The sequence below is a fragment of the Polypterus senegalus genome, chromosome 2 (assembly GCF_016835505.1).
Source record: "Polypterus senegalus isolate Bchr_013 chromosome 2, ASM1683550v1, whole genome shotgun sequence".
NCBI classification, from domain to species: Eukaryota; Metazoa; Chordata; class Cladistia; order Polypteriformes; family Polypteridae; genus Polypterus; species Polypterus senegalus.
This window is the reverse complement of record NC_053155.1, coordinates 94,469,382-94,484,018: the sequence shown is the minus strand read 5'-3', so window position 1 is coordinate 94,484,018 and position 14,637 is coordinate 94,469,382. Positions and strand designations below refer to the sequence as shown.

General features: G+C 36.6%; 1 protein-coding gene across 1 annotated transcript in view; it reads right to left on the bottom strand.

Annotated features, from left to right (window-relative positions):
* LOC120523157 (cytoplasmic dynein 2 heavy chain 1) overlaps positions 1-13,417 on the bottom strand; it is a 417,821-nt gene extending 404,404 nt beyond the window's left edge. Inside the window, exons 1-7 of the mRNA XM_039744175.1 lie at positions 13,319-13,417; positions 11,032-11,234; positions 9,431-9,601; positions 8,956-9,094; positions 8,021-8,139; positions 7,476-7,620; positions 7,018-7,250 (exon numbers count right to left, since the gene is read on the bottom strand). Of these exons, the coding sequence (XP_039600109.1) occupies positions 7,018-7,250; positions 7,476-7,620; positions 8,021-8,139; positions 8,956-9,094; positions 9,431-9,601; positions 11,032-11,226 (1,002 nt within the window). The 5' untranslated portion in view covers positions 11,227-11,234; positions 13,319-13,417. The remainder of the gene's footprint in view (positions 1-7,017; positions 7,251-7,475; positions 7,621-8,020; positions 8,140-8,955; positions 9,095-9,430; positions 9,602-11,031; positions 11,235-13,318) is intronic.
* Positions 13,418-14,637: the final 1,220 nt, after the last annotated feature.

Here is a 14,637-nt window from a genome sequence, read left to right as displayed (position 1 = left end):
ACAAACCACTGTGTTTCTTCGTGCCGGTCCCAAGCCCGGATAAATGGGTCAGGAATGGCATCCAGTGTAAAATGTTGCCAAATCAATATGCAGACAACAATTTTTTAGATGATCCACTGTGGCAACCCCTAACAGGAGCAGCCGAAAAAAGAAGAAGAAATGAATAAATCTTCCATCAAAAGAAAAAGACAATTACACAAAGATTAAAATAAATTATTTATCAAGCAAATACACATTTTATACTAACAAGTTTCTATAAATTTCCTTGTTAGTGAAGTTAACTGATGAAAAGTGAGATACTGTATATGACATGTGACCAAAAGTGAACTGAACTGTGTATATTGCATAACATGGATAGCAACACAATGCAAAACATATTGCTATATGAAGAAATATTTGATAACGAAAACATTCTGCTTGAACAATTGGACATATGACATTTCTTTAAAGGAGCAGGCACTTTTTCCTGCACTTACACTGCCTTCTTTTTAGCCAATGCTATATCTTATGTGAAACTTGGTCATGATATTGTAGTTCTGCTACAAGGAAAATTCAGCAAATTTACACAGCTGGGAAAAAAATCCATCTGTTTAAAGGGGAAGTGTACAGCTTTCGATATATGATCTGGTACACTCAACCATAATCACTTTTAATGACTGCTGCCTTGGCCAGGAGCCAGTCTCATCCAGCGGTATGCAGATTTCCTCAGGCATTACAACCCTCAACCACTACAACCACCAGGTGGAGTGCTAGCAGTGGTGGCCAAATCACTGCCAATCAGCTCCTGGCTACCAACATCCTTACTATTCCCTAAATCATAACTACTTCCCCCAATCCCTGGACTGCTATTCTTCCTTCTGCTTCCCTCAGTCCTACTGCTGACAGATGGCACCTCACTTCCACTGTGAATAGTCATGTCTGCCCGCCTGTATCTTTACATGCACTAGTCCTTGGTATTTGCTACAGTACCACTCCTTGCCACCTTCATCCCAAGGTATTGTCAGATCCACTAAGATGATCTTTTCCTCAGCAGCCCACATGACTACATCTGTTCTCAACTTAGTTAACAGAGCAGCTTAAGGCATCTGTAGCCTCCTCCACTCTTAGCTCTTATTCCTCAGCTGACCAAAACAGGTTCTGCCTTATGGAGCTAGGGGCTGAAAGACTATCTCCTTCATTGACAAATGGTGATGGTGCAGAATGTTTTGGCACTGATTTAGTGGTTCTTTCTTCTTTCCCTCTCCAAAATCTTTGTGACGTTTAGCAAGACTGTTGTGGTGCCACCACTTATACTCCCTGGGTTAATGCTATCTTGCCACTTGAAAACATGTGTGCCATAGCTCCACTCCCACAATACAGGTTGCATAATAAAAATAATAATAATAATAATACATTATGGGCGGCACAGTGGTAGTGCTGCTGCCTTGCAGTTAGGGGACCTTGGTTTGCTTCCCTGGTCCTCCCTGCGTGGAGTTTGCATGTTCTCCCCGTGTCTGTGTGGGTTTCCTCCCACGGTCGAAAGACATGCAGGTTAGGTGCATTGGCGATCCTAAATTGTGCTTGGTGTGTGGGTGTGTGTGTGTCCTGCGGTGGGCTGGCGCCCTGCCCAGGATTTGTTCCTGCTTTGCGCACTGTGCTGGCTGGGATTGGCTCCAGCAGACTGCCATGAAACTGTGTTAGTATATAGCGGGTTGGACAATGACTTACTGACTGATGACTGATAATGCATTATTTATGGACCTGGGAATAGATTAAAAAATTAACTAATCAAATAAATGTATGTAATTAATCACATCTAATATTAAAAGATGTAATTATAAAATAACTTGCTGTGTAAGTTTGTGCTGTAAAAAGCCTGGGCTCCTAGAAATCATGGATTTTGGCACTTCAATTAATCAATCACATCAGTTCTGCAATAGCGGCTAAGGGAGGTTCTCTTTCCTCGGCGGTTTCACTTAGCCGACATGATCACCTTTGTTGTCTGTCAGCGGCTAAGCGAGATTTTCTGAGGTCGCAGGTTTCGTTTTGCTGATGTGCCTGCCTCACTTGTGTATTAGTGGCTAAGCGCGTTTCTCTTTTCTCGCTGGTTTCACTTTGGCGATGGAGTCAATTTCTCTCAACAAAATGCTGTAGCCTCGTACTTCCGGGCCACCTCGCACTTCAGGGCCGGACAGACAGACACACACACTTCCACGCATAGATGTTTATATATAAGATACATAAATCATGAAGTAAATACACTGAATCACAAATTTAATGTAGAATCAACACAAAGAAATTTTTAAAAGAATTAAACTGAAACAATGACCTTAAACCTGAACTTTTAACAAAACACTACATGAGCAAGTATAGTACAACCAGAATTTAAATGCCTTCCTAAAAGGAAAGTTGAAAAGAAGGTAATAAGAAAATAAGGCCAATTAATTCTCAACTTGTCATAGCATACGAGACACAGACGTGTCAAAGTAAAAAAATGTTTGAAACGACTGTTGACATTGAATGCATTGTGGAAGACTGATTTAACTGAAGGAATAAACATCTCCTAAATGGGCATACATTAAAACTTGTGTTAAAACTCTGTAAATACTATCCCCAATTGTTCATCACCATCAATGACTTGATGATCATACTCTACACAAGTGTTTTTCAAATGGTGAGTTGTGGAAATAACAGTGTAGTGGCACTGGGTCTTGACCTGAGAGAGACATATCCCTCAGGTTATCAAAACCTATCTGAGGAGGACAGGACTACCTGCAGAAGCCGATATGAAAGCAGCTCTGTGATTGACATTTTGCACACAGTATAACACACGTATAGGTTTAAAGCTGTTGTGGCTGAAAGAATCGCAGGATTTTTGTGCGTTACAAAAAGTGTTCCACCATAGAAAAACCGAAACTCTGCTCTATTGACACGTTTGCTCCTTGGCACACTAAAAAAGATCTCCATAGCTGCAATCGTGCTTAAAAACTGACACTGTGCATTACTTGGATAGTTATGTTGCATTCTTTGCATAAATTAGTGAAGATACTACAAACTTGAATAGATAGAGATAATCATTACACTTTTGTTTCATTGAATTTTGTCATTACATTAGGGCTTTAAGCTGGCTGGCGGACTGGCAAGTTAAATATTGAGGTACTAGAGACTTATTGTGGTTTTAGTGCCACTCAAAGATAACTTATTTAGCACTTATGTGATGTGACTTTGATTTGATCTTCTTACAAGATACGTGAAATGAAAATGAGAGAGCATAACTTTTACCTTCACAATTTTTTTCGAACATTGCACTAGGACTGCCATATACAGTGCTATGCATTGACAAGAGGCATATCATTGTGAACCACATACGATACAATATGTTAAGCCTTTAATCGAAAATTTTATTTCTTAAATTTTTTTAAAGTAGTATAGAAATATGGTACTGGATGTAATTCTTTAGGTACACACTTAACTTATTTGCATTATTTTTTTCATAATGTTTAAAACAAAAATACTTGAAAATGCTGCCCTGGCCAAAGCACTGCCTGAGGTATTTGCCTCATTGCTAGCCCTGAATGTAACAATATTTTTAAACACGTTAAACAGGCCAAATTAATCAAAAAATTAACAAAGTAACTTTCCCAGGACTAATTATTTATATAGCACCTCTCTCGTGCTCAAAAGGATGAATGGATCCTCCCTCATACCTCACTGTGCAAGTTCAAAAAGCTTCGACAGATGTGCTATGAGAAGATTTTCATGAAAGGTGGACGGACTGACATACAATTAGAGGTGTGAACTACACTCACCCAAACAAAGAACAATTAGGCAAAAAGTGTTAAACTATAAGGGGATTAATGGAGGAAACTAAAACACAAAAGGAAGTACAGAAAGTACAGCACAGAGTTAAAATGACAAAGGCATTATGCTTTACATGGCCATCATATATATGTGGGCTTACTGATTCACTTAGCACAAATATTCTTCCAATGCTACCTGTTTATGTTTCATACACTAATCACCTTATTTACACCATTGCCCTTTTCCTCCCACCAGTTGATCCCTTGCAAATGCTTACATCCCAACTACAATTTTAATGAGTATATAAACAAGAGTGGTTTTTAAAGCACAATCTTGAACCACTTCCCAGGTACACAACTCTAATTGCTTATATGGTCCTGGATGACTTATAAAAGCTCTGAGGTGTTTGGTAAGCAACTCTCTCTAGAAGCCTGTGGTCATCCTGGGCATCCTGGTGAGGGCCACTTTAGATTTACCACACTTAATTGAGATCAACATTGCCACCTAGCAGCTTGGGGGTGATGTCTATAGGACTACCCACTGCAGTATCTTGTCTAGGTCTACTGTTAGCAACCCTGTTCACAATAAGAAGCCCAAACCCAATCCTTATTTTATTCATGTATATTTACAATAAAATTCTCTTTGACAGGAGTCTCATTAATTTCATGACTAATTTAGTACATGTAAAAATTACCTGCACAGTTAAAACAAATGTAAATATATTTACCTGACAAAATCTTTACAGCAAGAAAAAGATGCACAATGCAATTTAAAAAAATGGTAACAGTACAAGAAAAGAGCATTAGGTCATTCATGCATGACACAGGGGGCAACAAATGGTGTGGCATGACAAGCCTTAGATATACATTAATTTTCCCAAACCTCTGTAAACATTTGTGGTGACATTTACAATGCTTCAAGTAACATCTGACAATTGAAGCATTTTCTGGACATATGGAGGATATATTTTAAAGTCTTTCCTATCCGAGTTAAATAGGAACAGTTTATTAATATGAACATTCTCAGGTACTACCCATCAGACAGATGAACAGTTTGCTGCAAATCAGAAAAAACTGTAAGATTTTTCAAACTTAAGGATGTGCCAACTGCAAAAAACATCTGAACATAAGAATATACAAAATGTAGTAACAGAGATTGGACCATTCAGTCCATCTCTTAAACCATCTCTATGTTAGCTAATTAGAGGTTCATTTTAGCTTTAACCTTTGATAACATAATTTATTAATCTTTATTAGTTGTGTCTACTTGATGTTCATGCTCCATAGTTTATTCTAAGCTATCAAAAACCTTTTTGGATGTTAATAACCTGAAAATAGATTTTGCTAGCTACAATCTGTTGATGTTGCAAGCTGAGCTTGTTGTATGACTGCATGCTTTCTTCACTGACTGTGTTTAATCTGTGTTTTTAAAATTTATTATAAACTCCCTTCCTAAAAAAAAGGAACAATGAAACAAAATGATGTATTAATAACATATAGACATTGCAAAGCAGCAAATACCATGTGAAAAGAACAAAATGTTTTCATTAATCTGCAGTACCCCATGTTTGTACTCTCAAACAACTGAAGTCATATTTTTTAATAAAACAATGTGCAAATACATTATAAATTGAGCACTTATTTGAAGTTTTAAAAGCGGTGTCACTGTTCTTCATCTTCTAATTTCTTATCCCTATAGAGTTGCACTGTAGAGTACACTGTGGTATTGATGACTCTAGGACAGATTGATTGTTGAATAGGGTCATCCATAAGTTGAACCTCTTCATTTTCCCCTACCAAACTCAAAACTGCCAAAACAGTCAATAAGGTTTGTACACATCAAAGGACTTCTAGACACTTCTGTTGCTATGTGGTAGATGTACAAGTATTTCCATTAGAAATAAGCGAACCATGTGTTGCACACAACCATGTGTTGAGCAAATTCAGGAAAACGAAAAAAAAAATCAAACTGTTATTCTGCTCCTGATTACAATAGATTAAAAAATTATGTCTAGATAGTCGATAAACTCTGCCTTATGAAGACTGCTTGTGAATTACAGAGTGGCCAAAGTTTTCAAAATCTCTTACACTCACTTCTTAAAATCATCAATTGTACTAACACAAAAATACATTTGAAAGACGGACTGGCTCAGTCTGAATTATCGAGGTAACATTTGCAGATAGGGCACGTCCTGAAGTTCTGAATAAGACTTCTGGCAATTGGAGTCAGACCCAGATATTATATGAAGCCTTTGTAATACATGTTACTATATCAATTGATGCAAAAATCAGAAAAGATTTGTTTACAAAATAAGGTCATCAGTATCCATCAGGATATGTCTGATACCTTAGCTTATGTCGCACGAATTAGCATGATCTTCAAAGAGCTAGGCATTTGAATATTGATTAAAGCAGTATTGATTTATCATTTTTAACTTGCTTCCAGAAAAGTACAGTGAGAGAGCTAAACAGCTCCTAGTAAGATTTTTTTTTTACCCCATGACTGTACATGCTAGTCTAGTGCTGTCATAGACTACCTCATCTGTACATTATACTTTGACCCTGTGCTCTGACCCCTGCAAAAAGGCAATTTCCCCTTGGCGATTAATACATTGTACCAAATACTTGTACCATAATCAAAAGCAATTTGAAGCATTTAGACCACATAAGAAATCATACCAGAAGAATGTACATAGTAAAACATGACCTACTGAGAAACATGTCGGTATGAGAGACAAATTAACTTACAGCAAGAATGTACAAAAATAAAGCACTGTTTCACAGGTACAAGAAATAAGCAAAGAGACCATAAATAACAAATATATTTCACAACTAGGATTTTTGCATATAGGAATAGTTTTTTTTACAACTATACTGTAAAACCTTAGAGCTCACAAAACAGCCAATTGAAATCAAAAAGCAAATAGCACTGGGAATAAAAGAGATCTTCAAGCTTTTGCTTTTGAGTTTTGTGAATGTAAACCTGAAGCCACATGCTAAGTTGAAACTTGAGAAAAGAAGAGGTGCTACTGTCTCACAAAATTAAGTTGGCCTTCTTCTAACCTGCTTGTCAGAGCTCAGTGAGTGATGACTGCTGCAACATATACAATTTTCACTTACATTCTCCTTCAAGAATACTCAAAATATGAATTCCCCTTTCACTACTGTTTTATACGCTCTATATATTTCATATCATAAACTGAGCAGAAATAAATACAAAATGTATTTGCTACTCTACCTCTTCCAGTCGTTTAGCCAAGCCCTCCAAACCTTCAGGGTAATACTTGTCATTGTGCCACTGGTGGGGTGTGTAGCGTCGCCACAACTGTCCTGTCAAATGGTCACAAACTTCTACCCACTGCTCACAAACAGAAATTCCAACTCGCAGATTCTCTTTTACAGTATGGAATGAATCTTCCCATAGATCAATTGATCCCAGTTTCTTCTGGACAAATCTGCCCAATGCAGCACCTAAAGAAAATAACCAACTATTAATTCACATAACTCATTTAACAAAAAATGAAAAACTAAAATATTGTAAGTAAAGCACAGTGCCCAATCCATATATTTATGTTATTTGTGTTGGGTAAATTCAAATACAAAACTAAAACCACTGAGAACAGTCATGTAATAATAATAAGCCTCTAATATGGCATTCAAAATATTTATATACAGTTTTAATAATAGTCTGCATACCTATAATATCCAAAAGATGCTGCATTCGTAACTCTGGGTAAGGATCATAGTCTGTTTGCCTCCAGATGTCATCCACCCTATCCCTAGTCGTATCAATCAAATCTAGAACATCAACTAAGGACAAACTGTCCAGGCTGTCATAATCCTGGTTAAAGAAAGAAAAACAAAATCAAGGATAAACACATTTAATAATTATTATTTAGTCCTTACATTCCAGCTCTTGTCAACAACAATCAACTAAGGAAAAAAAGAAAGAGGAAACTACAGAAAACTGGAGAAAATCCATGAAGACAAAAGAAGAATATGAAAAATCCACATGCAAACAGTAGTACCTGGGTACAGATTTATATCCAGGATACCTACTATCAAATGAACCAACAAAAAATAAAAAAATAAAAAATATTACAGAAATGCACAGACAGACCTTTCTCTCTTAACAGATACAGTAATTTATAAACATTTTTATGTCTGGAATATTTTTATAACACTTTTTTGGTTAATCTTGGACTGATTTGTATCTCAATATATTTCAAATATAAATGTACCTTTGCAATTGGCTGGAAAAGGCTATAAAAATATGTGGCCCGTTCTCTCTGGGTAGACTTGGAAGATGCTTGTGAAAGTTCAGCCCAAAACTGGAACTCATCAGAAGGGGTTAGAATGCCTTTACAAATACAAAAACAGTAACACATGACCTTTAAAATTTACTTTAAGTCAATCATTTTTGAGGTGCTTTAAGCACAACATTTGATGGGGCTGCACGGCGAAAATCATACATTAATGTATTACAAAGCTTTCCAAATTTAAAGTTTCATTATTTCCTGCCACCCAAACATAATTACATAATTTGGACTGTGTTCACACTTTCATTTAAACAGACACTGTGATCACATTCCCTGTTAACTCAGCAGTTGTCACACTACACAACACACTAACTCCCATCACTAGTTTTAAAAATGTTAAAATATCCTGATACTGAATGTTCTGTCCATATGTACTTTGTCTGTACTGCATATACACTGATCGGCCACAACATTAAAACCACCTGACTAATATTGTGTAGTTCAACCTTGTGATGCCAAAACAGCTCTGACCTGTCAAAGAATGGACTCCACAAGAACTCTGAAGGTGTCCTGTGGTATCTGGCAGCAGATCCTTTCAAGTTGTGTAGGTTGCAGGCCTCCAAGGATCAGATTTGTTCTGACTCCTTCCCTTCCAGGCCAGGTCCTATAAAGCTAGGCATCCCCGGAAGGAGGTGCTTCACTTTGAGATGAACCAACACACAGGACATAGCTCCACAAAAAGCCAAGACCAGTTCAACAGAGCAATGCCTTTAACAGATGGAAGGCTACTGTGTGTATTTTCAGTTTTGTTTTGTTTAAATGTTGAAAGAATTAAATGGGATAACCCAGTTAGTGTCTAAACATTTCATCCCTTCAACCCGGGTTTCCCTACTATTCGACCATACTAGATTACATACCAAAGGTATCATCTTCATTTCTAAGGTTTTGTCCACTGTAAGTTGGATCTGATCTTCTTATAACAGATCCTAACCCATTTTCAAGTTCACTCAATAGATTCTGAAGCTTAGGGTCAAAATTCCTGCTCCACTTTTCATCCTAAAAAAAACAAAAAGTATAAAAGGTAGCATGTCTCGAGTAATTAGATTGGATTAACTAAATTAATCCTATGGGGAAATTTTAAAGATATCAAGTCATATTACAGGACATATTAGACTAGTTTGTAGCATGTGATAGGGCTAGAAGTCTGTTGCAGTTAAACTGTGGACTGAAGGCTGACAATGAATAATAGACAAATAATCTGTAAGATACATGCTCAGGCAGAAGAGGAAGCAGAATAAACTAATGCTACTTTCAATTCTACTGCACCATAACACTCCCATCGAGTGGAAAAAGACAAGCAATACATAACAAGAAGTGAATTGTAATGCAGACCTTTAGAAGAACTGGAGCAAAGACCTGACGCACAGCCTGATAAAGCGTACTGACTGGTGAATCCAGCATGGAAGACACTAAAATATTATGATGAAGGTTTTGTTCTGTTATCACCACGGGTCGTAATTTGAAGAAAACCAGTATTTTATTTTTGTCAACATCAGAATCAATCTGTAACAAAAGAAGGCGACCAACTGTTAAAAAACAGAAAACATTTTACTTTAAACAGTTTAAATAAAATAAGTGGTAATGATTTAAAGATTTCAAAGTCTGTTGAAATATTAAAAGGAAGAATCAATAACATTTGTGCTAGAAAACATACTCAAGCTAAATATCAATCACAATATTGTCACTTTTCATAATATTAAAGAGCTATTGTGTCTCTATTGTGGCTATCATATTTTTATTAAAAACAGATTATTAATAACATTATATTAATAAACATTAATGCATGTTTATTATTATTTTAATATTAATTAAATAAATAAAATTAATGTAAATAACTTCACAATAATAAAAAGATAGGTGGAGTGGTGGCTCTGTAGCTAAGGATCTGCAAAGGTATATGGAAGGTTGCCAGTTCAAATCCCATTACTGCCAGAAGGGATCCTACTCTTCTGGGCCCTGGAGCAAGACCCTTAACCGTAAAAGTGTACCACATGCCAAAAATATGGATGTTCTCATTTATTCCAGTTTTAGATGTCCAGGTTTTATCGCTACATCACAGAAGTTAATTAAGTTAAAATAAATTATTACTTGCAATAATGCTGAACACAGATGTTATATAGGTTGAACTGTTGAAGCAATGTTAGAATTAGGTTTTCAGCAGAAAGCACATAAATATAAATTTGCATATTGTCACAGCTTAATCCACTTATAGTCTGATCATGTCAAGTGCATGGGGAATAGTATGAAAGAGATGAACAGGAACTTCAGATGCCACATAGCATGTTCTACTTTCTTCTCAGAAGCTGACCACAAGCATATGTAAATATTCAGGCTCCAAGCAGGTAGATGGAATTCCAAGGGGAGTTGTCCTACACAACTAAATAAGATGGCTGTGTCTGATCATGTATCCCAGGACTTCTTTAAAGAAAGCACCACAGAGAAGGAGGGCATTTACCTGTGGACCTCATAGGGAAATGAGTGTCACCAAGAAATAAACCAGGGCATACGTTTTGAAATAAGAAGTGCGGACCTTACTTTGATGTCTACAGCACAAGTATTCTTGAAGGCCTGGATCGTGTATGTAAATGAACCAAGTCATTTGGGGTAAATCTAAAAGACTACAAACTCTGAGAACTGGAAGAAACCAGGCACTGTGGCTTGAGACTATCAACCTCTATGAAGTAACTTTAATTAGAAACATAACAAAATAACAAAAGCATCCCTGCAGCTGGAGTTCAAAACTTTAAAAGGTGTGTTTTGGTTATTTGAATACCTCCTAACAGTCACAATATACTATACAGTACTTGTTTTTGTAATATTTAAATCTTTGGTCATTACATTATTAGTTTAGTATTATAATCCAAAAACCTCAGTCACAGAAAATAAAACAGTTAATTATAGTTAATAAAGTGTAATATCTGAATATTTCTTACCTTGTTAGACATAACTAGGTGAGAAGTTGTTTGTTGAACAGATAGAAGAAATTCATTTCCATCATCTAAAAATGAATTTAGTTCTCTGCATGAATTTAAGGAGGATAAAGAAGGATCTGATGACTGAAGTCCAAAAAAGTTGCTTGTCGTGTTGATAATAAAATCCTTTCTACAATCTCTTCCAGATGCCAACATCTTTATGACTAAAACAATTATGAAACAACAGATATAAGAAAAAATAAAAGTATGACTTTCCAAATTTGTCATTTACTATTAGTACTGGTAGTTTTTCATTTTGTGAAAATTGGCGCACTATCCACTACTTTCTTCATTTTTTCTTACAAATGTTCAAAACGTGCACCTACATTCTGTGCTGAATTTAATATTTTAGTAAAAAATGCATTTTGCACATTTTGAGCATTTGTCTTGGTGAAGGACAAGGTGTGAAATATGTTACACAAATAACATTAGAATTTTTTTCTGTTTTCTATTGATGTTTTTTGCATCATTTGCTGTTGGACTGAAAATGTCACCATTATGTTTCATTATTTCATGAACTGATTTCTCTCATTCTGCATGAAAACCATGGCATTATTTTTTTTTCTTTCCTGTCACTACAATCTATATAGGGCAAGTAACATATCACATATAATTTTTGGGTGGAGTATTCCTTTGATTTGATCATCCTCTATGAGTGAGTGCATGCTTTGTAATGAAGTGGCATCCTATCTAGAGCTGGTTTCTTTTCTAGCTATATCTGATGCTGTTCAAATAGCACTTGGATCCCATTAACTTGTACTAGAATAGTAAGTTTCGAAAAATACATTTAGGCACACCAAAAATGTGTACAGATTAACAAAGTGTGCATAAAGAAATAAAATATTTTGATTAAAAAATTTCAGAATTACTAGATGGAGCAGGACAGTGACAGCAGTCTGTCACTGAAGCTGCTCCTCTGCCTGGAGATGATGCTATTTAGTGGATTCTCAATGATTGACAGGGTCGCTCTGCCATGGATGTCAAACTGTCCAGCCACGTGCCTACAATAAAGCCTGCCTTCCTCACCAGTTTGTCCAGGCATGAGGCGTCCCTCTTCTTTATGCTGCCTCCCCAATGCACCACCGCGTAGTAGAGGGCGCTCGCCACAACTGTCTGATAGAACATCTGCAGCATCTTATTGCAGATGTTGAAGGACTCCAGCCTTCTAAGGAAGAATAGTCGGCTCTGTCCTCTCTTGCACAGAGCATCAGTATTGACAGTCCAGTCTAATTTATCATCCAGTTGCACTCCCAGGTATTTATAGGTCTGCACCCTCTGCACACAGTCACCTACAATGATCACAGCGTCCATGATGGGCCTAGTCCTCCTAAGATCCACCACCAGCTCCTTTGTTTTGCTGGTGTTCAGTTGTAGGTGGTCTGAGTTGCACCATTTAACAAACAAAAAATTAAAAGCAATGCATGACTTTTCAAAGTCATTTTGTGGCAAAGAGAGGAAATATGATATTCTACAGTTTTTATCGGTACTTTGATATTTAAGATGTTTGTGTAGACGAGTGTAACAGAAAATAAGCACTCCTTTGCAATTGATAAATAGTATCACTGATTTCACTGACATCCTGTTCTGGGCTGCTTTCATCCTTAAGCCCAGTGTTGCCCTGCCCTGGACGGCTAGATTTGAAAATGGTATGAATGAAGCTTAATTTTTGTTTGACTAAGACAGAACCGTTACATTTTCATAATGTTAAGATAGTCCAGATAACACTTTTTTCACTGCAACAGTTCCACAAATGTAATGAATTAAAATTAAAAATACTGTATAATGTACTTATATTTAAAAGTACACAGTGAAAAAATAAAAAAGAGCGGGCTAACTGCACCCTACACACTAAATGTACATCATAAAATGCGTGAGCTACCTTAATCTTCGATTGGTCCCGGATGAACTAATGTGTCCTGACATAGATTAGCGCCCAGGTTTAGGACTGGCTCCTGCATTGCGTGCGATGATCAGCTGTGGTCGCATGATGGATGGATGGACTGATGGATAAAAATAAAAACGATTTTGCTGCTGTATATTGTGCCACAGTCAATAGTAACTGTGCTTCTAATGATACGCTCCGCTTTAACGAATTAACATTTTAAAACCCACACATTTCTATAAAAACACTCTGAACCCGCTTCTTTCAAACAACAACTTTCAGATCTTATACTTCTGAAACCATTCACCCTGACACCCCAGAACAAATGCAAGATTATATATGAAAAATGCATTTTATAAAACTGACCTTAGGGATTTTCGCCGTACATTCAAACTAACAGCACACATTGGATTAAAAAAGGCCGGAACACACAACACGGCATTCAGTTGTTAGGCTAGAGAAGCTGCGCCGTTACCAGCGCAACGCGTCCCTGACCGTAAATTCTTAGTCTAATCTACCGCCTTATTGCTCCGTAAGCCTAACGCTGTAGGAAAGGTTTACGCAAAGCACGGAGAATAACATGAGAGCTGCCTGTTCATTTTGAAGGACCCCATAGTGACATTGTGCTGTCAAAAGTATGTCATATCAGATTATATCAGGTAAAATATGTTGTTTAAATTATAATCCTATCTTTATGTGTGACTGAACTTTTTTTTTTGCATGAGAAGTTTTGCTTTTTCTCAGGCATTATTTGGACAACTTTATCGATTCTACTTCCTCCAAGTTTGTGTGAAATAATTGTCAGTAGTACTTGTGATGCGCTACCGGCGTAATAGGGACTTCTGTGTTGATTTGGATAATGTGTTTTATGTGTTACGTTTTTACAATTATGAAACTGTACAATGTATTATTATTTTCATATCGCTGTATTCTAGAAACACTGGCATGAATTATCTCATCTTGACATTAAAGATTAAAACTCTTTATTCATCACTCCCGAGTGCCGTACGTGGAACTAAAGAAGCAGGAGTCTGTTTTACAGTTTTAAACGGCAAATATGAAGATTGTTTGGATGCTTGTTGTAGACTTGTGTTTGTCATGTTTAGTGTTAAACCAGTCTGGGTTTGTTTTGCCACATAGCAATTAATTTAATTTAAAACGGCAGTAATGCAATACCAACATTCTCGTACTTGCGTATTCCAATTCATAGTCATGGTAGCAGTCAGTTTATGGTTGTAGAATGTTATGTTTTATTTTGGTACTTATGTAATATATTTGTTTGACAGCTGTCAGGACTGTAATATTTTCATCTTTTTTCTTTTGTGTAATATTTGTGGACTCCTTGTTCTGTCATTAATTAGCCCACTGCCCTTTTTAAATTGCCCAAAAGAGATATAAAAGCAATTAAACCATATTCTGAATTCTATGGTATAGAAAGCTGAATGTGTGTTTGTCCAGAATCCAAATCTATACAGTTGAACCTAGTTCAGATTGTGACGTTTCTCCGTTTGTATTGGGGAAGTCCACAAGCAATGTCTCATTCTGAAATTGTAACCACACCTTGTGAGGTTAGTTAGTGAAATTTTGGTTTGGGTGAAGAATTCCTCTTCTTGGAGAATTTGCTTAATGATCACCCCAAGTAGCACCGGGAAACCCCTAGTAAACTCTTTCACGCCTGCTCTTCT